Source organism: Oncorhynchus gorbuscha, linkage group LG04, assembly GCF_021184085.1.
Source record: "Oncorhynchus gorbuscha isolate QuinsamMale2020 ecotype Even-year linkage group LG04, OgorEven_v1.0, whole genome shotgun sequence".
In the NCBI taxonomy this organism is placed as follows: Eukaryota; Metazoa; Chordata; class Actinopteri; order Salmoniformes; family Salmonidae; genus Oncorhynchus; species Oncorhynchus gorbuscha.
Window position 1 is genome coordinate 86028710 of NC_060176.1, and position 27771 is coordinate 86056480.

General features: G+C 33.1%; 1 protein-coding gene across 1 annotated transcript; it reads left to right on the forward strand.

Annotated features, from left to right (window-relative positions):
• The first annotated feature begins 1766 nt into the window (after positions 1-1766).
• On the forward strand, positions 1767-26932 carry LOC124033441 (doublesex- and mab-3-related transcription factor 2-like). The gene is made up of 4 exons (XM_046345476.1): positions 1767-2042; positions 2233-2684; positions 3256-3358; positions 25029-26932. The coding sequence occupies exons 2-4, from the start codon at positions 2325-2327 to the stop codon at positions 26231-26233; spliced, it is 1668 nt and encodes a 555-aa protein (XP_046201432.1). The 5' UTR covers positions 1767-2042; positions 2233-2324; the 3' UTR covers positions 26234-26932.
• Positions 26933-27771: the final 839 nt, after the last annotated feature.

Genomic DNA, 27771 nt, shown 5'->3' on the forward strand with positions numbered 1-27771 from the left:
CAGGCCAATCTGTACTCTGTCACTTTGTCTCACTAACTCCAGCGGCTCACATTGACAGGGTTGAAACGGTAGGGAGGTAAGTGATAGGTAATGTAACTGCGTAGCAGGTCGTTTGGATAATATCTAAAGGCCTATATTATGATGAAATACATCCTATAAAATCAAATGTAGTCAATGGTGCAACATCAGGTAAAAAATATGCCAGTTTGTAAGCACTTATTATTCCAGTGGTAATGTATTTGTACATGAAAACATCAATAACAAAGGCAATGAAGGCATTGGTAAAGTCTGGAAGAATTTGGATCATTTTGACAGATGTATTTCATTTTGTAGCCTACATTTGTCATACATGCCTAGCCCGAATGTTGTTTCCTTGTACAACATGTAATCTGCGGTTATTTTAGGCATATTTAGCATCTGATTGTAATAGGACTATTATTTAGAATTATTCGGAGTATTATTTTAAAACTAAAGACTAGATGAAAAGTCTGTCGATGTGCCCTTGAGCAAGGGACTTCATCTTAATTGCTCATGTAAATCGCTCCGTATAAGAGTGTCTGCTGAATGGTCTAACGTCATTGTAACAAAGCGTAAATGCTGTTGAATCATTTAGAATTTAATTGTCCCTAATTGGGATCATTCCAACCGACAGTAAGACCATTCAAAAAATCAAATGCAAAGAACATCTATGAAGTTTGTATTTTAAATAACCAGGTTTCCATCCAACCGTTTTATGAAAGTTATTTGTAAGTCGCTCTGGATAAGAGCGTCTGCTAAATGACTTAAATGTAATGTAAATGTAAAGTTAAGTACATGACACAACAGGCCTGATGGAAACAGCAAATCTGTCGGGAAGTGTACCAAATGTAGACAAAACAAAATATGCTCGGCAAGGTGGGCTCTTTTTGTGTCAGTAAAATTAACTATGCAAGAAATGGCGTGGAAACGCTTTTATGGGCAAACATTGATATAATAACCTTGATTTTGAAATAAACTTGGAGTCACGTGGTGATAGTATTTCGTGTCGTACTCCCACTACGACTCGGGAAAGCATGCGGTTTCAGCTAATATGCTACATATGAAATACATTATGATGAACTTCACAGGGTGGTGAAAATGCCCGGTGATGAGGTTGACAAATAAAAATAATTTTGCCCTTTTGTCCATAATAACCCGAACCCACACTTTATCTGCGAGCTGTTGGCTAGAGCACATTTGCTATATAACGCAACGTTTTTGGTGACAAAACCATTTGTAGAGTTGAAAATGCGATGGAAACCCATTTAACGTTTATTTTTTATTCGGTACATGGGAATGTAACCACAAAAGTAATTTGTATGTGCACTACCTTATCCCGCACATCATGTTTTCAGCAGCAAGTCAATTTGATGGATATTTTTACGCAAATTTTTGAATATTCGCATGAAAATCTGGCACCAATTAGATGGAATCCTATTTTATGTCAGACAACGTTGTTACACTTCATGAATTGATAAGAGCTTCAAGTTCTTACCATTGTATATGAGGCCTATGCTACAGGCTGTCATTACGCATGAGGCCACTATCAAGCCCTCTATATAGCCTCATAGCCTCTCTCTCTTGCTTTCTGCTCTCCAATATGTTGATGAATCATTTCCTCGTTTTGTTTAGATTGTAACTCCACGCCATTACAACAATTCCATCAACAAAGATAAAGTCGTGAACAGCCAATAGGGTCGAGGGGTTGAAAACGAGCCAATCACGATGGAATCCACACGCACCCAAATTCTTCATAGGGATGGTGATCTGGCTCAAGCCTGGAAGAAAACCGTGGAGCGGACCGAGGTGACAGACCACGTCAGAACAACGTCTGTATTTATCGTTGGGATATCTCTCTCTGTTCCGCGGTACATTGAGCAACAATTAAACAGATTGTCAGCGGTGTTTGACAGTGCTGTTTTACAGACAAGTTCATCAGTTCAGAGCGCACTGACTAGAGACAAACTGCAATAAGGAGTAGATGTTGGAAGGAATCTTTTCTGGAGTTGCCTGCCTGCATTGAAGTAAGTCTAACTGGTTTACCCATTTATCTTACTCGTTTTTCACACTTCATAGATTGGAGGAAACATATGCTGTTATTATTTCTCTGTTTATTACTAATTGATATGTTTATTGGACTGTCATCCATAGGGCGCACAATGTGGAACATCATTCCATAGGGATTTTAATGACAGATATATTATTTTATTTCAGACTTTATTGACTGTAGTGAACTAACCGCCGCGTGAGCCAGAAACTTGGAGATAGGACGGTAGGCACGAGGCACCGGGAGACAGGCAACAGACATGATGACGGATATCACCGGTGCAGAGTTTGAGATCGACGTGGAGAGTCTGGAGACCGAAAGTGACGACCAGGACCAGCCGGACTACAGCTCCTCTCTGTCCTGCGCAGGAGACAACGAGGCGCGGGCCAAGGGAGATGACAATCCGGGCACCACCAGCCAGGGGTCCGGTGAACAGCGGAAGCTAAGCCGGACGCCGAAGTGTGCCCGCTGCAGAAACCACGGAGTGGTGTCTTGTCTGAAGGGGCATAAGCGGTTCTGCCGCTGGAGGGACTGCCAGTGTGCCAACTGTCTTCTGGTGGTGGAGAGACAGCGGGTCATGGCGGCTCAGGTGGCACTACGGAGACAACAAGCTACAGAGGTGTGTGTTTGGATTCTAATAAATTATAATGTTATTACATAAAAGTGCGTGTGTGTTTTTTCAGTCATTGGAGAGGGTGTAAAACTCGGTGGTTTCACCATTCAACTTTATTGCAAGCAATGTTGCCAAAACTGTATTTTAAAATCATTTTTATTTCAAATGTATTCCAACTGTCTTCATTGACTAGAAACACATGTCATTTTGACATTGTAAAAAACATTGTAAAAAGGGCCTAAATTGAAATCATGTCCCGTTTCGGTCTTATGCATCGAAATGATCAGGACAGAGGAAGTAGCAGCAAAGTCTAACACAGAAAATATTTTTAAATGTTTAGTTTTAGTTTAGTAGAGTTATATTATTTATTTCCTCACCGAACACATGCTAGGGTGATGAACTCAGAATGGGCCGATGAAAGCGTAATATGAATGATACATTAATCATTTATTTATATTATAAGTAGCTTCTTGTTATCACTTATCTAATATTTTCAAAACCACCTTGGGACTGGTATCAAACGAATAAGGCCTCTGAAATCACGATTCAAATAGTTTTATTTCTGTAATTTTATCAGGATAAAAAGGGAATTTGTGGGAAGCAGATTCCAGCAGAGAGAAGAGCTATTTACCAGAGACACATCAGACCATCAACGATGCTGGCTAAGAGCATTCTGGAAGGTAACACAGTTGTAGTCTATTCTAGTCTTGTCTAGTCGATCCTATCCTAAACTATTGAATACTTTTCTGTTTTGTTCTATCCTATTCTATTCTATCATATACTATTCTATTCTATCCAATAATATTAAATTCTATACTATTCTATCCTATACTATTGTATTCTATACTATTGTATTCTATCCTATACTATTCTATTTTGTCCTATACTATTCTATCCTATACTATTCTATGTTGTCCTATCCTATTGTATTCTATACTATTCTATCCTATAATATTATATTCTATACTTTTCTATCCTTTACTATTGTATTCTATACTATTATATTCTATCATATTCTATTCTATTTTGTCCCATACAATTCTATCCTATCCTATACTCTTCTATTATATTATATCCTATAGTATTCTACTCTATCCTATTCTATCCTATAATATTATATACCTTTCTATCCTATACTATTGTATTCTATACTATTGTATTCTATACTATTCTATTCTATCCTATTCTATTTTGTCCTATACTATTCTATCCTATACACTTCTATTCTATCCTATACTATTCTATTCTACCCTATAATATTATATTCTATAATTTCTATCCTGTACTATTGTATTATATACTATTATATTCTATACTTTTCTATCCTATACTATTGTATTCTATTCTATTCTATCATATTCCAATTTGTCTTATACTATTCTATTCTATTTTGTCCTATGCCATTCTATCATATTCTATTCTATTTTGTCCTATACCATTCTATTATATTCTATTTAGTCCTATACCATTCTATCATATTCTATTCTATTCTATATTGTCCTATACCATTCTATTATATTCTATTTTGTCCTATACCATTCTATCATATTCTATTATATTCTATTTTGTCCTATACCATTCTATCATATTCTATTCTATTCTATTTTGTTCTATACCATTCTATCATATTCTATTATATTCTATTTTGTCCTATACCATTCTATTCTATTTTGTTCGATACTAGTCTATCCTTTCCTATTCTGTTTATCCTGTTTATTCTGCCCCTGAACAGGCAGTTAACCCACTGTTCCTAGGCCGCCATTGAAAATAAGAATTTGTTCTTTAACTGACTTGCCTGGTTAAATAAAGGTTAAAAAAATATTTAAAAATAAAATAAAAATATCTTGTCCTATCCTTTCCTATTCTATTTTATCTTTACCTCTCTGATCCTCTCCTCTTCTGTTTATCCTGTCCTATCCTCTCCTCTCCTATCCTAGCCTTTCCTCTTCTGTTTATCCTGTCCTAACCAAGCCTTTTCTATTCTATTTTATCTTGTCCTATGCTATCCTTTCCTCTCCTAGTTTATCCTGTCCTAACCTAGCCTTTCCTATTCTATTTTATCCTGTCCTAACCTATCCTTTCCTCTTCTATTGTATCCTGTCCTAACCTATCCTTTCCTCTTCTATTTTATCCTGTCCTAACCTAGCCTTTTCTATTCTATTTTATCCTGTCCTAACCTTTCCTATTCTCTTTTATCCTGTCCTAACCTATCCTTTCCTATTCTATTTTATCTTGTCCTAAACTATCCTTTCCTATTCTGTTTATCCTGTCCTCTCCTCTCCTATCCCTTCCTCTTCTATTTTATCCTGTCCTATCCTATCCTTTCCTATTCTATTTTATCCTATGCAATGCAATTATATTCTCAGATAAAGCAGGAAACACCTTTACCCCGTTCACAAGTGATGGTTTTACTGAATGAATTGGTGTTGGATACTTGTTGATCTCCTTGATATTCTCTCTCTCTCAGACTTGTTACAATGTCTTTATTTTATAGGTATCAGATAGAACTAAGCAGGCACAATACAATTTGAGATGTTTGGTAAAATGCTTTAAAGTTCAATACTTTCTATGTTATATCAAGACTTATTTAACCTAATCTGATTGATATCTAACCTGTTTATTTAACCTAATCTGTCTGATATCTAACCTGTTTATTTAACCTAATCTGTCTGATATCTAACCTGTTTTATTTAACCTAATCTGTCTGATATTTAACCTGCTTTATTGAACATAATCTGTCTGATATCTAACCTGCTTTATTTAACCTAATCTGTCTGATATCTAACCTGCTTTATTTAACCTAATCTGTCTGATATCTAACCTGCTTTATTTAACCTAATCTGTCTGATATCTAACCTGCTTTATTTAACCTAATCTGTCTGATATCTAACCTGCTTTATTTAACCTAATCTGTCTGATATCTAACCTGCTTTATTTAACCTAATCTGTCTGATATCTAACCTGCTTTATTTAACCTAATCTGTCTGATATCTAACCTGCTTTATTTAACCTAATCTGTCTGATATCTAACCTGCTTTATTTAACCTAATCTGTCTGATATTTATCCTGCTTTATTTAACCTAATCTGTCTGATATCTAACCTGCTTTATTTAACCTAATCTGTCTGATATCTAACCTGCTTTATTTAACCTAATCTGTCTGATATCTAACCTGCTTTATTTAACCTAATCTGCTTGATATCTAACCTGCTGTATTGAACCTAATCTGATGGATATATAACCTGCTTTATTTAACCTAATATCATTGATATTTAACCTGCTCTATTGAACCTAATCTGACTGATATCTAACCTGCTTTATTTAACCTAATCTGTTTGATATCAAATCAAATCAAATCAAATTTATTTATTTATATAGCCCTTCGTACATCAGCTGATATCTCAAAGTGCTGTACAGAAACCCAGCCTAAAACCCCAAACAGCAAACAATGCAGGTGTAAAAGCACGGTGGCTAGGAAAAACTCCCTAGAAAGGCCAAAACCTAGGAAGAAACCTAGAGAGGAACCGGGCTATGTGGGGTGGCCAGTCCTCTTCTGGCTGTGCCGGGTAGAGATTATAACAGAACATGACCAAGATGTTCAAATGTTCATAAATGACCAGCATGGTCAAATAATAATAAGGCAGAACAGTTGAAACTGGAGCAGCAGCACAGTCAGGTGGACTGGGGACAACAAGGAGCCATCATGTCAGGTAGTCCTGGGGCACGGTCCTAGGACATAATGATATCTAATTGGCTTTATTTAATCTAATCTGACTGATATCTAACCTGCTTTATTTAACCTAATCTGATTGATACCTAACCTAATTTATTTAACCGAATCTGTCTGACACCGAACCTGCTTTATTTGACCTAATCTGACTGATATCTAACCTGTTTATTTAACCTAATCTGACGGATATCTAACCTGCTTTATTTAACCTAATCTGCCTGATATCTAACCTGCTGTATTTAACCTAATCTGACGGATATCTAACCTGCTTTATTTAACTTAATCTGACTGAAATCTGACCTGCTTTATTTAACCTAATCTGTCTGATATCTAACCTGCTTATTTAACCTAATCTGTCTGATATCTAACCTGCTTTATTTAACCTAATCTGACTGATATCTAACCTGCTTTATTTAACCTAATCTATCTGATATTTATCCTGCTCTATTTAACCTAATCTGACTGATATCTAACCTGCTTTATTTAACCTAATCTGACTGATATTTATCCTGCTTTATTTAACCTAATCTGACTGATATCTAACCTGCTTTGTTTAACCTAATCTGACTGATATTTATCCTGCTTTATTTAACCTAATCTGATTGATATCTAACCTGCTTTGTTTAACCTAATCTGTCTGATATCTAACCTGCTTTATTTAACCTAATCTGCCTGATATCTAACCTGTTTTATTTAACCTAATATCATTTATATCTAATTGGCTTTATTTAACTTAATATCATTGAAAAATATTTGGCTTTATTTAACCGAATTTGACTGATATCTAACCTGCTTTATTTAACCTAATCTGCTTGATATCTAACATGCTTTATTGAACCTAGTCTGATGGATATCTAACCTGCTTTATTTAACCTAATATCATTGATATTTAACCTGCTCTATTGAACCTAATCTGCCTGATATCTAACCTGCTTTATTTAACCTAATCTGTTTGATATCTAATTGGCTTTATTTAATCTAATCTGACTGATATCTAACCTGCTTTATTTAACCGAATCTGTCTGACACCGAACCTGCTCTATTTAACCTAATCTGACTGATATCTAACCTGTTTATTCAACCTAATCTGCCTGATATCTAACCTGCTGTATTTAACCTAATCTGACGGATATCTAACCTGCTTTATTTAACTTAATCTGACTGAAATCTGACCTGATTTATTTAACCCAATCTGTCTGATATCTAACCTCCTTTATTTAACCTAATATCATTGATATCTAACCTGCTTATTTAACCAAATCTGTCGGATATCTACCCTGCTTTATTTAACCTAATCTGTCGGATATCCAACCTGCTTTATTTAACCTGATCTGTCTGATATCTAACCTGCTTTATTTAATTTAACCTGACTGACACCTAACCTAATTTATTTAACCGAATCTGTCTGACATCTAACCTGCTCTATTTAACCTAATCGGACTGATATCTAACCTGCTTATTTAACCTAATCTGCTTGATATCTAACCTGCTTTATTGAACCTAATCTGATGGATATCTAACCTGCTTTATTTTACCATATCTGACTGAAATGTAACCTGCTTTATTTAACCTAATCTGTCTGATATTTATCCTGCTCTATTTAACCTAATCTGACTGATATCTAACCTGCTTTATTTAACCTAATCTGACTGATATTTATCCTGCTTTATTTAACCTAATCTGACTGATATCTATCCTGCTCTATTTAACCTAATCTGACTGATATCCAACCTGCTTTGTTTAACCTAATCTGACTGATATCTAACCTGCTTTATTTAACCTAATCTGACTGATATCTAACCTGCTCTATTTAACCTAATATCATTGATATCTAACCTGCTTATTTAACCAAAACTGTCTGATATCTAACCTGCTTTATTTAACCTAATCTGTTTGATATCTAACCTGTTTTATTTAACCTAATCTGTCTGATATCTAACCTGCTTTATTTAACCTAATCTGCCTGATATCTAACCTGTTTTATTTAACCTAATATCATTTATATCTAACCTGCTTTATTTAACCTAATATAATTGAAAAATATTTGGTTTATTTAACCTAATCTGTCTGATATCTAACCTGCTTTATTTAACCTAATCTGTCTGATATCTAACCTGCTTATTTAACCAAATCTGTCTGATATCTAACCTGCTTTATTTAACCTAATCTGTTTGATATCTAACCTGCTTTATTTAACCTAATCTGCCTGATATCTAACCTGCTTTATTTAACCTAATATTGTTTATATCTAACCTGCTTTATTTAACCTAATATAATTGAAAAATATTTGGTTTATTTAACCTAATCTGTCTGATATCTAACCTGCTTTATTTAACCTAATCTGTCTGATATCTAACCTGCTTATTTAACCAAATCTGTCTGATATCTAACCTGCTTTATTTAACCTAATCTGTTTGATATCTAACCTGCTTTATTTAACCTAATATGACTGATATCTAACCTGTTTTATTTAACCTAATCTGTCTGATATCTAACCTGCTTTATTTAACCTAATCTGTCTGATATCTAACCTGTTTTATTTAACCTAATCTGTTTGATATCTAACCTGCTTTATTTAACCTAATATGACTGATATCTAACCTGTTTTATTTAACCTAATCTGTCTGATATCTAACCTGCTTTATTTAACCTAATCTGTCTGATATCTAACCTGTTTATTTAACCTAATCTGTCTGATATATAACATGTTTATTTAACCTAATCTGTCTGATATCTAACCTGTTTTATTTAACCAAATCTGTCTGATATCTAACCTGCTTTATTTAACCTAATCTGTCTGATATCTAACCTGCTTTATTTAACCTAATCTGTCTGATATCTAACCTGCTTCATTTAACCTAATCTGTTTGATATCTAACCTGTTTTATTTAACCTAATCTGTCTGATATCTAACCTGCTTTATTTAACCTAATCTGACTGATATCTAACCTGCTTTATTTAACCTAATATGACTGATATCTAACCTGTTTTATTTAACCTAATCTGTCTGATATCTATCCTGCTTTATTTAACCTAATATCATTGATATCTAACCCACTTATTTAACCTAATCTGACTGATATCTAACCTGCTTTATTTAACCTAATCTGACTGATATCTAACCTGCTTTATTTAACCTAATCTGCTTGATATCTAACCTGCTTTATTGAACCTAATCTGATGGATATCTAACCTGCTTTATTTAACCTAATATCATTGATATTTAACCTGCTCTATTGAACCTAATCTGACTGATATCTAACCTGCTTTATTTAACCTAATCTGTTTGATATCTAATTGGCTTTATTTAATCTAATCTGACTGATATCTAACCTGCTTTATTTAACCTAATCTGACTGATACCTAACCTAATTTATTTAACCGAATCTGTCTGACACCGAACCTGCTCTATTTAACCTAATCTGACTGATATCTAACCTGTTTATTCAACCTAATCTGTCTGATATCTAACCTGCTTATTTAACCTAATCTGTCTGATATCTAACCTGCTTTATTTAACCTAATCTGACTGATATCTAACCTGCTTTATTTCAGCTAATATCATTGATATCTAATCTGCTTTATTTTACCATATCTGACTGAAATCGAACCTGCTTTATTTAACCTAATATGTCTGATATTTATCCTGCTCTATTTAACCTAATCGGACTGATATCTAACCTGCTTTATTTAACCTAATCTGACTGATATCTAACCTGCTTTGTTTAACCTAATCTGACTGATATCTATCCTGCTTTATTTAACCTAATATCATTGATATCTAACCTGCTTATTTCACCTAATCTGTCTGATATCTAACCTGCTTTATTTAACCTAATCTGTCTGATATCTAACCTGCTTTATTTAACCTAATATCATTGATATCTAACCTGCTTATTAACCTAATCTGTCTGATATCTAACCTGCTTTATTTAACCTAATATCATTGATATCTAACCTGCTTTATTTAACCTAATCTGTCTGATATCTAACCTGCTTTATTTAACCTAATATCATTGATATCAAACCTGCTTATTAACCTAATCTGTCTGATATCTAACCTGCTTTATTTAACCTAATATCATTGATATCTAACCTGCTTTATTTAACCTAATCTGTCTGATATCTAACCTGCTTTATTTAACCTAATCTGTTTCATATCTAACCTGTTTTATTTAACCTAATCTGTCTGATATCTAACCTGCTTTATTTAACCTAATCTGCCTGATATCTAACCTGCTTTATTTAACCTAATATGACTGATATCTAACCTGTTTTATTTAACCTAATCTGTCTGATATCTATCCTGCTTTATTTAACCTAATATCATTGATATCTAACCCACTTATTTAACCTAATCTGACTGATATCTAACCTGCTTTATTTAACCTAATCTGCTTGATATCTAACCTGCTTTATTGAACCTAATCTGATGGATATCTAACCTGCTTTATTTAACCTAATATCATTGATATTTAACCTGCTCTATTGAACCTAATCTGACTGATATCTAACCTGCTTTATTTAACCTAATCTGACTGATACCTAACCTAATTTATTTAACCGAATCTGTCTGACACCGAACCTGCTCTATTTAACCTAATCTGACTGATATCTAACCTGTTTATTCAACCTAATCTGCCTGATATCTAACCTGCTGTATTTAACCTAATCTGACGGATATCTAACCTGCTTTATTTAACTTAATCTGACTGAAATCTGACCTGCTTTATTTAACCTAATCTGTCTGATATCTAACCTGCTTATTTAACCTAATCTGTCTGATATCTAACCTGCTTTATTTAACCTAATCTGACTGATATCTAACCTGCTTTATTTCAGCTAATATCATTGATATCTAACCTGCTTTATTTTACCATATCTGACTGAAATCTAACCTGCTTTATTTAACCAAATCTGTCTGATATTTATCCTGCTCTATTTAACCTAATCTGACTGATATCTAACCTGCTTTATTTAACCTAATCTGACTGATATTTATCCTGCTTTATTTAACCTAATATCATTGATATCTAACCTGCTTATTTAACCTAATCTGTCTGATATCTAACCTGCTTTATTTAACCTAATCTGTCTGATATCTAACGTGCTTTATTTAACCTAATATCATTGATATCTAACCTGCTTATTAACCTAATCTGTCTGATATCTATCCTGCTTTATTTAACCTAATATCATTGATATCTAACCTGCTTATTTAACCTAATCTGACTGATATTTATCCTGCTTCATTTAACCTAATCTGACTGATATTTAACCTGCTTTATTTAACCTAATATCATAGATATCTAACCTGCTTTATGTAACCTAATCTGTCTGATATCTAACCTGCTTTATTTAACCTAATCTGATGGATATCTAACCTGCTTTATTTAACCGAATATCATTGATATCTAACCTGCTTTATTTAACCTAATCTGTCTGATATCTAACCTGCTTATTTAACCTAATATGATTGATATCTAACCTGTTTTATTTAATCAAATCTGTCTGATATCTAACCTGCTTTATTTAACCTAATATCATTGATATCTAACCTGCTTTATTTAACCTAATCTGTCTGATATCTAACCTGCTTATTTAACCTAATATCATTGATATCTAACCTGTTTTATTTAATCAAATCTGTCTGATATCTAACCTGCTTATTTAACCTAATATCATTGATATCTAACCTGCTTATTTAATCAAATCTGTCTGATATCTAACCTGCTTTATTTAACCTAATCTGACTGATATTTATCCTGCTTTATTTAACCTAATATCATTGATATCTAACCTGCTCTATTTAACCTAACCTGACTGATATTTAACCTGCTTACTTAACCTAATCTGCAAGATCTCTAACCTGCTTTATTTAATGTAATCTGACGGATATCTAACCTGCTTTATTTAACCTAATATCATTGATATCTAACCTGCTCTATTTAACCTAATCCGTCTGAAATCTAACCTGCTTTATTTAAAAGAATCTGTCTGATATCTAACCTGCTTTATTTAACCTGATCTGTCTGATATCTAACCTGCTTTATTTAACTTAACCTGACTGATACCTAACCTAATTTATTTAACCAAATCTGTCTGACATCTAACCTGCTCTATTTAACCTAATCGGACTTATATCTAACCTGCTTATTTAACCTAATCTGCTTGATATCTAACCTGCTTTATTGAACCTAATTTGATGGATATCTAACCTGCTTTATTTAACCTAATATAATTGAAAAATATTTTGCTTTATTTAACCTAATCTGTCTGATATCTAACCTGCTTTATTTAACCTAATCTGTCTGATATCTAACCTGCTTTATTTAACCTAATCTGACTGATACCTAACCTAATTTATTTAACCGAATCTGTCTGACACCGAACCTGCTCTATTTAACCTAATCTGACTGATATCTAACCTGTTTATTTAACCTAATCTGATTGATATCTAACCTGTTTATTTAACCTAATCTGACTGATATCCAACCTGCTTTATTTAACCTAATGTGACGGATATCTAACCTGCTTTATTTAACCTAATATCATTGAGATTTATCCTGCTTTATTTAACCTAATCTGTTTGATATCTAACCTGCTTTATTTAACCTAATATCATTGAGATTTATCCTGCTTTATTTAACCTAATCTGTTTGATATCTAACCTGCTTTATTTAACCTAATCTGTCTGATATCCAACCTGCTTTATTTAACCTAATCTGTCTGATATCTAACCTGCTTTATTTAACCTAATCTGACTGATATCTAACCTGCTTTATTTAACCTAATCAGACTGATATCTAACCTGCTTTATTTAACCTAATATCATTGATATCTAACCTGTTTATTTAACCTAATCTGTCTGATATCTAACCTGCTTATTTAACCTAATCTGTTTTATATCTAACCTGCTTTATTTAACCAAATCTGACTGAAATCTAACCTGCTTTACTTAACCTAATCTGTCTGATATCTATCCTGCTTTATTTAACCTAATCTGACTGATATCTAACCTGCTCTATTTAACCTAATCTGATTGATATCTAACCTGTTTATTTAACCTAATCTGCTTGATATCTAACCTGCTTTATTTAACATAATATCATTGATATCTGACCTGCTTTATTTAACCTAATATCATTTATATCTAATTGGCTTTATTTAAGCTAATATAATTGAAAAATATTTGGCTTTATTTAACCTAATCTGTCTGATATCTAACCTGCTTTATTTAACCTAATCTGTCTGATATCTAACCTGCTTTATTTAACCTAATCTGACTGATACCTAACCTAATTTATTTAACCGAACCTGCTCTATTTAACCTAATCTGACTGATATCTAACCTGTTTATTTAACCTAATCTGACTGATATCTAACCTGTTTATTTAACCTAATCTGACTGATATCTAACCTGCTTTATTTAACCTAATCTGACGGATATCTAACCTGCTTTATTTAACCTAATCTGACGGATATCTAACCTGCTTTATTTAACCTAATCTGTTTGATATCTAACCTGCTTTATTTAACCTAATCTGTCTGATATCCAACCTGCTTTATTTAACCTAATCTGTCTGATATCTAAACTGCTTTATTTAACCTAATATCATTGATATCTAACATGCTTTATTTAACCTAATCTGTCTGATATCTACCCTGCTTTATTTAACCTAATCTGTCTGATATCTAACCTGCTTTATTTAACCTAATCTGACTGATATCTAACCTGCTTTATTTCACCTAATATCATTGATATCTAATCTGTTTATTTAACCTAATCTGTCTGATATCTAACCTGCTTTATTTAACCTAATCTGACAGATATCTAACCTGCTTTATTTAACCTAATATCATTGATATCTAACCTGCTTATTTAACCAAATCTGTCGGATATCCAACCTGCTTTATTTGACCTAATCTGTCTGATATCTAACCTGTTTTAGTTAACCTATATCATTTATATCTAATTTGCTTTATTTAACCTAAAATAATTGATATCTAACCTGCTTTATTTAACCTAATCTGACTGATATTTATCCTGCTTTATTTAACCTAATATCATTGATATCTAACCTGCTTATTTAACCTAATCTGTCTGATATCTAACCTGCTTTATTTAACCTAATCTGACGGATATCTAACCTGCTTTATTTAACCTAATATCATTGATATTTATCCTGCTTTATTTAACCTAACCTGACTGATATTTATCCTGCTTTTTTTAACCTCATCTTTCTGATATCTAACCTGTTTTATTTCAACTAATCTGTCTGATATCTAACCTGTTTTATTTAACCTAATATCATTCATATCTAATTGGCTTTATTTAACCTAATGTCATTGATATCTAACCTGCTTTATTTAACCTAATCTGTCTGAAATCTAACCTGCTTTATTTAAAAGAATCTGTCTGATATCTAACCAGCTTTATTTAACCTAATATCATTGATATCTAAACTGCTTATTTAACCTAATCTGTCTGATATCTGTCCTGCTTTATTTAACCTAATCTGACTGATATCTAACCTGCTTTTTTAAAACCTCATCTGACTGATATCTAACCTGCTTTATTTAACCTAATCTGACTGATATCTAACCTGCTTTATTTAACCTAATCTGTCTGATATCCAACCTGCTTTATTTGACGTAATCTGTCTGATATCTAACCTGTTGTATTTAACCTAATCTGTCTGATATCCAACCTGCTTTATTTGACGTAATCTGTCTGATATCTAACCTGTTTTATTTAACCTAATCTGACTGATATCTAACCTGCTTTATTTAACCTAATCTGTCTGATATCCAACCTGCTTTATTTGACGTAATCTGTCTGATATCTAACCTGTTTTATTTAACCTAATCTGTCTGATATCTAACCTGCTTTATTTAACCTAATCTGTCTGATATCTAACCTCCTTTATTTAACCTAATATCATTTATATCTAATTGGCTTTATTTAACCTAATCTGTCTGATATCCAACCTGCTTTATTTGACGTAATCTGTCTGATATCTAACCTGCTTATTTAACCTAATATCATTGATATCTAACCTGCTCTATTTAACCTAATCTGTCTGAAATCTAACCTGCTTTATTTAACCTAATATCATTGATATCTAAACTGCTTATTTAACCTAATCTGTCTGATATCTGTCCTGCTTTATTTAACATAATCTGACTCATATTTATCCTGCTTTATTTAACATAATCTGAATGATATCTAACCTGCTTTTTTTTAACCTCATCTGTCTGATATCTAACCTGCTTTATTTAAGCTAATCTGACTGAAATCTAACCTGCTTTATTTAACCTAATCTGTCTGATATCTAACCTGCTTTATTTAAGATAATCTGACTGAAATCCAACCAGCTTTATTTAACCTAATCTGTCTGATATCTAACCTGTTTTTTTTAACCTCATCTGTTTGATATATAACCTGTTTATTTAACCTAATCTGCCTGATATCTAACCTGCTTTATTTAACCTAATCTGACGGATATCTAACCTGCTTTATTTAACCTAATATCATTGATATTTATCCTGCTTTATTTAACCTAATCTGTCTGATATCTAACCTGCTTATTTAACCTAATCTGTTTGATATCTAACCTGCTTTATTTAACCTAATATCATTGATATCTGACATGCTTTATGTAACCTAATCTGACTGAAATCTAACCTGCTTTATTTAACCTAATCTGTCTGATATCCAACCTGCTTTAGTTAAGCTAATCTGTCTGATATCTAACCTGCGTTATTTAAAAGAATCTGTCTGATATCTAACCTGCTTTATTTAACCTAATATCATTGATATCTAGCCTGCTTATTTAACCTAATCTGACGGATATCTAACCTGCTTTATTTAACCTAATATCATTGATATTTATCCTGCTTTATTTAACCTAATCTGACTGATATCTATCCTGCGTTATTTAACCTAATCTGACTGATATCTAACATGCTCTATTTAACCTAATCTGCTTGATATCTAACCTGCTTTATTTAACCTAATCTGACGGATATCTAACCTGCTTTATTTAACCTAATATCATTGATATCTAACCTGCTTTATTTAACCTAATCTGTCTGATATCTAACCTGCTTATTTAACCTAATCTGTCGCTTATCCAACCTGCTTTATTTGACCTCATCTGTCTGATATCTAACCTGTTTTATTTCACCTAATATCATTCATATCTAATTGGCTTTATTTAACCTAATATCATTGATATCTAACCGGCTTTATTTAACCTAATCTGTCTGAAATCTAACCTGATTTATTTAAAAGAATCTGTCTGATATCTAACCTGCTTTATTTAACCTAATCTGACTGATATTTATCCTGCTTTATTTAACCTGATATCATTGATATCTAACCTGCTTATTTAACCTAATCTGTCTGATATCTAACCTGCTTTATTTAACCTAATCTGACTGATATCTAACCTGCTTTATTTAACCTAATCTGACTGATATTTATCCTGCTTTATTTAACCTAATATCATTGATATCTAACCTGCTTATTTAACCTAATCTGTCTGATATCTAACCTGCTTTATTTAACCTAATCTGACGGATATCTAACCTGCTTTATTTAACCTAATCTGACTGATATTTATCCTGCTTTATTTAACCTAATATCATTGATATCTAACCTGCTCTATTTAACCTAACCTGACTGATATTTAACCTGCTTACTTAACCTAATCTGCAAGATCTCTAACCTGCTTTATTTAATGTAATCTGACGGATATCTAACCTGCTTTATTTAACCTAATATCATTGATATCTAACCTGCTCTATTTAACCTAATCCGTCTGAAATCTAACCTGCTTTATTTAAAAGAATCTGTCTGATATCTAACCTGCTTTATTTAACCTAATATCATTGATATCTAAACTGCTTATTTAACCTAATCTGTCTGATATCTAACGTGCTTTTTTTTAAACCTCATCTGTCTGATATCTAACCTGCTTTATTTAAGATAATCTGACTGAAATCTAACCTGCTTTAATTAACCTAATCTGTCTGATATCCAACCTGCTTTATTTAACCTAATCTGTCTGATATCTAACCTGTTTTATTTAACCTAATATCATTTATATCCATTTGGCTTTATTTAACCTAATCTGACTTATATTTATCCTGCTTTTTTAACCTCATCTGTTTGATATATAACCTGTTTATTTAACCTAATCTGCCTGATATCTAACCTGCTTTATTTAACCTAATCTGACGGATATCTAACCTGCTTTATTTAACCTAATATCATTGATATTTATCCTGCTTTATTTAACCTAATCTGTCTGATATCTAACCTGCTTATTTAACCTAATCTGTCTGATATCTAACCTGCTTTATTTAACCTAATATCATTGATATCTGACATGCTTTATGTAACCTAATCTGACTGAAATCTAACCTGCTTTATTTAACCTAATCTGTCTGATATCCAACCTGCTTTATTTAAGCTAATCTGACTGATATCTATCCTGCATTATTTAACCTAATCTGACGGATATCTAACCTGCTTTATTTAACCTAATATCATTGATATTTATCCTGCTTTATTTAACCTAATCTGTCTGATATCTAACATGCTCTATTTAACCTAATCTGCTTGATATCTAACCTGCTTTATTTAACCTAATCTGACGGATATCTAACCTGCTTTATTTAACCTAATATCATTGATATCTAACCTGCTTTATTTAATCTAATCTGTCTGATATCTAACCTGCTTATTTAACCTAATCTGTCGCTTATCCAACCTGCTTTATTTGACCTCATCTGTCTGATATCTAACCTGTTTTATTTCACCTAATATCATTCATATCTAATTGGCTTTATTTAACCTAATATCATTGATATCTAACCGGCTTTATTTAACCTAATCTGTCTGAAATCTAACCTGATTTATTTAAAAGAATCTGTCTGATATCTAACCTGCTTTATTTAACCTAATATCATTGATATCTAAACTGCTTTATTTAACCTAATCTGACTGATATCTATCCTGCGTTATTTAACCTAATCTGACTGATATCTAACCTGCTCTATTTAACCTAATCTGCTTGATATCTAACCTGCTTTATTTAACCTAATCTGTCTGATATCTAACCTGCTTTATTTAACCTAATCTGTCTGATATCTAACCTGCTTTATTTAACCTAATCTGCTTGATATCTAACCTGCTTTATTTAACCTAATCTGTCTGATATCTAACCTGCTTTATTTAACCTAATCTGCTTGATATCTAACCTGCTTTATTTAACCTAATCTGTCTGATATCTAACCTGCTTTATTTAACCTAATCTGCTTGATATCTAACCTGCTTTATTTAACCTAATCTGTCTGATATCTAACCTGCTTTATTTAACCTAATCTGTCTGATATCTAACCTGCTTTATTTAACCTAATATCATTGATATCTAAACTGCTTTATTTAACCTAATCTGACTGATATCTAACCTGCTCTATTTAACCTAATCTGCTTGATATCTAACCTGCTTTATTTAACCTAATCTGACGGATATCTAACCTGCTTTATTTAACCTAATATCATTGATATCTAACCTGCTTTATTTAACCTAATCTGTCTGATATCTAACCTGCTTATTTAACCTAATCTGTCGCTTATCCAACCTGCTTTATTTGACCTCATCTGTCTGATTTCTAACCTGTTTTATTTCACCTAATATCATTCATATCTAATTGGCTTTATTTAACCTAATATCATTGATATCTAACCTGCTTTATTTAACCTAATCTGTCTGAAATCTAACCTGATTTATTTAAAAGAATCTGTCTGATATCTAACCTGCTTTATTTAACCTAATATCATTGATATCTAAACTGCTTATTTAACCTAATCTGTCTGATATCTGTCCTGCTTTATTTAACATAATCTGACTGATATTTATCCTGCTTTATTTAACCTAATCTGACTGATATCTAACCTGCTTTATTTAACCTAATCTGACTGATATTTATCCTGCTTTATTTAACCTAATCTGACTGATATTTATCCTGCTTTATTTAACCTAATATCATTGATATCTAACCTGCTTATTTAACCTAATCTGTCTGATATCTAACCTGCTTTATTTAACCTAATCTGACGGATATCTAACCTGCTTTATTTAACCTAATATCATTGATATCTAACCTGCTTTATTTAACCTAATCTGTCTGATATCTAACCTGCTTATTTAACCTAATCTGTCGCTTATCCAACCTGCTTTATTTGGCCTCATCTGTCTGATATCTAACCTGTTTTATTTCACCTAATATCATTCATATCTAATTGGCTTTATTTAACCTAATATCATTGATATCTAACCTGCTTTATTTAACCTAATCTGTCTGAAATCTAACCTGATTTATTTAAAAGAATCTGTCTGATATCTAACCTGCTTTATTTAACCTAATATCATTGATATCTAAACTGCTTATTTAACCTAATCTGTCTGATATCTGTCCTGCTTTATTTAACATAATCTGACTGATATTTATCCTGCTTTATTTAACCTAATCTGACTGATATCTAACCTGCTTTATTTAACCTAATCTGACTGATATTTATCCTGCTTTATTTAACCTAATCTGACTGATATTTATCCTGCTTTATTTAACCTAATATCATTGATATCTAACCTGCTTATTTAACCTAATCTGTCTGATATCTAACCTGCTTTATTTAACCTAATCTGACGGATATCTAACCTGCTTTATTTAACCTAATATCATTGATATCTAACCTGCTTTATTTAACCTAATCTGTCTGATATCTAACCTGCTTATTTAACCTAATCTGTCGCTTATCCAACCTGCTTTATTTGACCTCATCTGTCTGATATCTAACCTGTTTTATTTCACCTAATATCATTCATATCTAATTGGCTTTATTTAACCTAATATCATTGATATCTAACCTGCTTTATTTAACCTAATCTGTCTGAAATCTAACCTGATTTATTTAAAAGAATCTGTCTGATATCTAACCTGCTTTATTTTAATATCATTGATATCTAAACTGCTTATTTAATATTTATCCTGCTTTATTTTAACCTGATATTTATCTGCTTTATTTAACCTAACTGATATCTAACCTGCTTTATTTAACCTAATCTGACTGATATTTATCCTGCTTTATTTAACCTAATCTGACTGATATTTATCCTGCTTTATTTAACCTAATATCATTGATATCTAACCTGCTTATTTAACCTAATCTGTCTGATATCTAACCTGCTTTATTTAACCTAATCTGACGGATATCTAACCTGCTTTATTTAACCTAATCTGACTGATATTTATCCTGCTTTATTTAACCTAATATCATTGATATCTAACCTGCTCTATTTAACCTAACCTGACTGATATTTAACCTGCTTACTTAACCTAATCTGCAAGATCTCTAACCTGCTTTATTTAATGTAATCTGACGGATATCTAACCTGCTTTATTTAACCTAATATCATTGATATCTAACCTGCTCTATTTAACCTAATCCGTCTCAAATCTAACCTGCTTTATTTAAAAGAATCTGTCTGATATCTAACCTGCTTTATTTAACCTAATATCATTGATATCTAAACTGCTTATTTAACCTAATCTGTCTGATATCTGTCCTGCTTTATTTAACATAATCTGACTGAAATTTATCCTGCTTTATTTAACCTAATCTGACTGATATCTAACGTGCTTTTTTTTAACCTCATCTGTCTGATATCTAAACTGCTTTATTTAAGATAATCTGACTGAAATCTAACCTGCTTTAATGAACCTAATCTGTCTGATATCCAACCTGCTTTATTTAACCTAATCTGTCTGATATCTAACCTGTTTTATTTCACCTAATATCATTCATATCTAATTGGCTTTATTTAACCTAATATCATTGATATCTAACCGGCTTTATTTAACCTAATCTGTCTGAAATCTAACCTGATTTATTTAAAAGAATCTGTCTGATATCTAACCTGCTTTATTTAACCTAATATCATTGATATCTAAACTGCTTATTTAACCTAATCTGTCTGATATCTGTCCTGCTTTATTTAACCTAATCTGTCTGATATTTATCCTGCTTTATTTAACCTAATCTGACTGATATTTATCCTGCTTTATTTAACCTAATCTGACTGATATCTAACCTGCTTATTTAACCTAATATGCTTTATATCTAACCTGCTTTATTTAACCTAATATCATTGATATCTAACCTGTTTTATTTAACCTAATATCATTGATATCTAACCTGCTTTATTTAACCTAATCTGTTGGATATCTAACCTGCTTTATTGAACCTAATCTGATGGATATCTAACCTGCTTTATTTAACATAATATCATTGATATCTAACCTGCTTTATTTAACCTAATCTGTCTGATATCTAACCTGCTTTATTTAACCTAATCTGCTTGATATCTAACCTGCTTTATTTAACCTAATCTGCTTGATATCTAACCTGCTTTATTTAACCTAATCTGCTTGATATCTAACCTGCTTTATTTAACCTAATCTGCTTGATATCTAACCTGCTTTATTTAACCTAATCTGATTGATATCTAACCTGCTTTATTTAACCTAATCTGCTTGATATCTAACCTGCTTTATTTAACATAATATCATTGATATCTAACCTGCTTTATTTAACCTAATCTGATTGATATCTAACCTGCTTTATTTAACCTAATCTGATTGATATCTAACCTGCTTTATTTAACCTAATCTGATTGATATCTAACCTGCTTTATTTAACCTAATCTGATTGATATCTAACCTGCTTTATTTAACCTAATCTGATTGATATCTAACCTGCTTTATTTAACCTAATCTGATTGATATCTAACCTGCTTTATTTAACCTAATCTGATTGATATCTAACCTGCTTTATTTAACATAATATCATTGATATCTAACCTGCTTTATTTAACCTAATCTGCTTGATATCTAACCTGCTTTATTTAACCTAATCTGATTGATATCTAACCTGCTTTATTTAACCTAATCTGATTGATATCTAACCTGCTTTATTTAACCTAATCTGATTGATATCTAACCTTTATTTAACCTAATCTGATTGATTTAATTTAACCTAATCTGATTGATATCTAACCTGCTTTATTTAACCTAATCTGATTGATATCTAACCTGCTTTATTGAACCTAATCTGATTGATATCTAACCTGCTTTATTTAACCTAATCTGATTGATATCTAACCTGCTTTATTTAACCTAATCTGATTGATATCTAACCTGCTTTATTTAACCTAATCTGATTGATATCTAACCGGCTTTATTTAACCTAATCTGTCTGAAATCTAACCTGATTTATTTAAAAGAATCTGTCTGATATCTAACCTGCTTTATTTAACCTAATATCATTGATATCTAACCTGCTTTATTTAACCTAATCTGATGGATATCTAACCTGCTTTATTTAACATAATATCATTGATATCTAACCTGCTTTATTTAACCTAATCTGTCTGATATCTAACCTGCTTTATTTAACCTAATCTGCTTGATATCTAACCTGCTTTATTTAACCTAATCTGCTTGATATCTAACCTGCTTTATTTAACCTAATCTGCTTGATATCTAACCTGCTTTATTTAACCTAATCTGATTGATATCTAACCTGCTTTATTTAACCTAATCTGATTGATATCTAACCTGCTTTATTTAACCTAATCTGATTGATATCTAACCTGCTTTATTTAACCTAATCTGATTGATATCTAACCTGCTTTATTTAACCTAATCTGATTGATATCTAACCTGCTTTATTTAACATAATATCATTGATATCTAACCTGCTTTATTTAACCTAATCTGCTTGATATCTAACCTGCTTTATTTAACCTAATCTGATTGATATCTAACCTGCTTTATTTAACCTAATCTGATTGATATCTAACCTGCTTTATTTAACCTAATCTGATTGATATCTAACCTGCTTTATTTAACCTAATCTGATTGATATCTAACCTGCTTTATTTAACCTAATCTGATTGATATCTAACCTGCTTTATTTAACCTAATCTGATTGATATCTAACCTGCTTTATTTAACCTAATCTGATTGGTATCTAACCTGCTTTATTGAACCTAATCTGATTGATATCTAACCTGCTTTATTTAACCTAATCTGATTGATATCTAACCTGCTTTATTTAACCTAATCTGATTGATATCTAACCTGCTTTATTTAACCTAATCTGATTGATATCTAACCGGCTTTATTTAACCTAATCTGTCTGAAATCTAACCTGATTTATTTAAAAGAATCTGTCTGATATCTAACCTGCTTTATTTAACCTAATATCATTGATATCTAAACTGCTTATTTAACCTAATCTGTCTGATATCTGTCCTGCTTTATTTAACCTAATCTGTCTGATATTTATCCTGCTTTATTTAACCTAATCTGACTGATATTTATCCTGCTTTATTTAACCTAATCTGATTGATATCTAACCTGCTTTATTTAACATAATATCATTGATATCTAACCTGCTTTATTTAACCTAATCTGCTTGATATCTAACCTGCTTTATTTAACCTAATCTGCTTGATATCTAACCTGCTTTATTTAACCTAATCTGATTGATATCTAACCTGATTTATTTAACATAATATCATTGATATCTAACCTGCTTTATTTAACCTAATCTGCTTGATATCTAACCTGCTTTATTTAACCTAATCTGCTTGATATCTATCCTGCTTTATTTAACCTAATCTGTCTGATATCTAACCTGCTTATTTAACCTAATCTGTCTGACATCTAACCTGCTTTATTTAACCTTATCTGACTGATATTTATCCTGCTTTATTTAACCTAATATAATTGATATCTAACCTGCTTTATTTAACCTAATATCATTGATATTTATCCTGCTTTATTTAACCTAATATCATTGATATCTAACCTGCTTTATTTAACCTAATCTGACTGATATCTAACCTGCTTTATTTAACCTAATATCATTGATATTTATCCTGCTTTATTTAACCTAATATCATTGATATCTAACCTGCTTTATTTAACCTAATCTGACTGATATCTAACCTGCTTATTTAACCTAATCTGAATCATACATCAATAAAAAATATATATCCAATAGGCTTAACTCCACACCGTCAACCTGTAATCATTTGCAAGCAGTTACTTTTCTTTTGAACAAAGAGTTTTAACATCAATAAAGTGAACAGTTATACGAAACAGATCATGTATACTTTTAGCAGTTTACTATAACATTAAATCTAACCCAGAATGAAATCGAATATTGTATTATTATTAGTATGACTATAATATGGTATCATATTGTATTATATTGTTATTATATAGTATCAATTAATATTAAATAGTATCATATAGTATTATATTATTATTATATAGTATAGTATTATATTGTTATCATGTAGTATCACATTGTTATATAGTTATGTTGCTGCATTGCTCTACTGTCAGAACTAGAAGCACAAGCATTTCGCTACATTTGCAATAACATCTGCTAACCATGTGTATGTGACCAATACAATTTGATTTGATTTGATTTATATGCCATCTCACCTCTGCCCCTGTTCTGTCTCCTCTCAGGATACCGTCCGGTGCAGGGTGACCCGTATCTGGGGGCCAGCCCGTCCCTCCCGCCCCCCCTCAGCGACAGGATGAGGAAGAGGAGAGCATTTGCTGACAAAGAGCTGGAGAGGATCATGCTGGAGAGAGAGTACAAGGAGAGAGAGCTGCTAGGACCCTCACAGGCTGCTACAGCCTCTCTGCTCTTCCCCAACAGTCTGGTCCGGCATGCTGCAGAGTACAAATCCTACAAGACAGCCCCTGAGGAGCCTCAGCACAACAACAAGGAACTCTGTCGCTTCCTGTCACCCAGCTGTGTGGACCTCTCCCTGAAATATGCCACCAGCCCCAGCAACATGGAGCTCATCTCCTCCAATGTCTCCGTGGCGACCACCTACCGCCAGTACCCTTTGACCTCACAGATGACCTCTCAGCGAGGGTTCATGGTGTGGCCACGTGGCCCCTCCCTCCTGTACCAGCAGTGCCTGCGCAATGCCACGGCCATCCAGAACATGAAGCCAGATGCAGTCTGGGATCCCAGGACGATGGCCATTGCCGCAGAAAGCCTCCCACCCGACCACGACGCCACGGCAACCACTGCCGTCACTGCCGCCAAGCTCGAGGGGTCGAGGGTCGCTATGGGCCTCCCCGAAGGTTTTGACCCCCAGCAGCAGGACGGCCACGCCCAGTCCCAGGCCCCTCTCACCCAGGGGGGACACCGCAAACAATCAGCCTTCTCTCCCCCGAAGAGAGGCTTCGGCCAGGCCTTCCCTCCAAGTACATCTCACCCCCAGCCTCACCCTCACCACCCCAGCCACGAACATGTCCTGAACAAGCTGAGCAAGGACAGCGCCAAACACACGCTATCCATGAAGCTCAACTCTTTTCACTCACTCATCCAGCAGACACTGAGTGAGAAGGCTAGGGCTGGGACTGGAGAGAGAGAGAGGGCTGGGGTAGAGGTAGGAGCTGGGGCTGGGGAGAGAGCTGGGACCGGGGTCGAGCTCCGGGGCCCCTACTGTAACGAACTGCTGGAGGATGCAGCCAGAAAGTACCGTGAAGGACCTTCTAAGGACTTCTACAGTTTCAAAGGCTCTAATAGATACAGCAAGGAGTTCCTGTCTAAGTCAGCCGGGACGAAGGTCGTGTCCAGCCAGTCTCTATCCTTCTCTGTGGAGGCCATTTTGAATAGGCCATCACCGGCTATAAACAGAGCATCACACTAACTGTATGAACAGAGCTTAACAGTAATAACAGTCATGTTTACCAGGAACGGACTGGGACCAAAAATCAACCCCAAATTTTGTTTTTCCTTGAGACCTCCAGTATCGGCTAAATAATGATGATTCTGTACCCCCCAGTTAAGTCTGGTCCACTGGCTTGAAATGGACCAAACCATTCTGACAATGGACCAACTGCCCTATGACATATCCGTTTCTGTCTGCTCTGAACTATGTAGTGCTCTCTCAGACCATCTACTGTCCAAGGATTTGATCAGGCAATTGTTCTAACTGGTCTTCCATTGCACAGACACACACACACACACACACACACACACACACACACACACACACACACACACACACACACACACACACACACACACACACACACACACACACACACACACACACACACACACACACACACACACACACACACACACACACACACACACACACACACACACACACACACACACACACACTCCATTAGATGCAGAAGTCTGTCACTGTACTTGTTGCTGTAGTTGGTCTATTTTGTTATTCTTTTTAAATAAGCACTGCCTCTCAGTACCGATATACTTCAAGCAGTAATGTAAATGTTTATATGTATATTATATTTTAAATGAGCATGTTGTAAATCTCTTTATGGTGTAGATTATTTAAATGTATCACTAATGTGTCAATAAACTTTATAAATGATCAAGCTCTTGTATCAGGTTTGGTGTTTCATTCTTTGGATACATTTGTTTTCATGATAATGATAATGATTTAATGATAATGATTTAATGATAATGATTTAATGATAATTATTTAACCATAAGGATTTAATGATGTTTGATGTGATGGGCTGTGGGTCAACCTTGCCATGACTATTGGTTATATATTAGACATTAAGAATTCTATAAAATCAGCATTTTTTCCCAAGCATTTCTAAGGGCTGGATTCAATCAATAGCGCTGAAGTTTGGCGTTACAGCATGATTGACATTTAAAGGCAATGTTCCCGCATTCACGGTAAACGCTGCATATGTTGCCATAAATGGAAATGAGCTTTAAATTTAGATTCTACACTACAGAATAGAGCCCAAGTACAAGTGATTAGAGAGTAATAAAAGCCGAAATAAAAAAGAGGAATGTGTTTTATAGAATACACTGTTACAATTCATCTTGATGGTTGTCTTGCCATTTCAAATAAAACTGAAGGACCCCTGATCTCTCTTTTGACATCAAGAATATTTCAAGGGCAGCTTTTTTCCATCTTCGTAACATCGCAAAAATCGGAAACTTTTTGTCAAATAACGATGCAGAGATGCTAATCCATGCTTTTGTCACTTCTAGATTAGACTACTGCAATGATCTACTCTCCGGCTACCCGGCTAAGGCACTAAATAAACTTCAGATAGTGCTAAACAAGGATGCTAAATTCAAGACTAGAAAATTATCATATTACTCCTGTGCTAGTCTCTCTACACTGGCTTCCTGTTTAGGCAAGGGCTGATTTCAAGGTTTTACTGATAACCTACCAAGCATTACATGGGC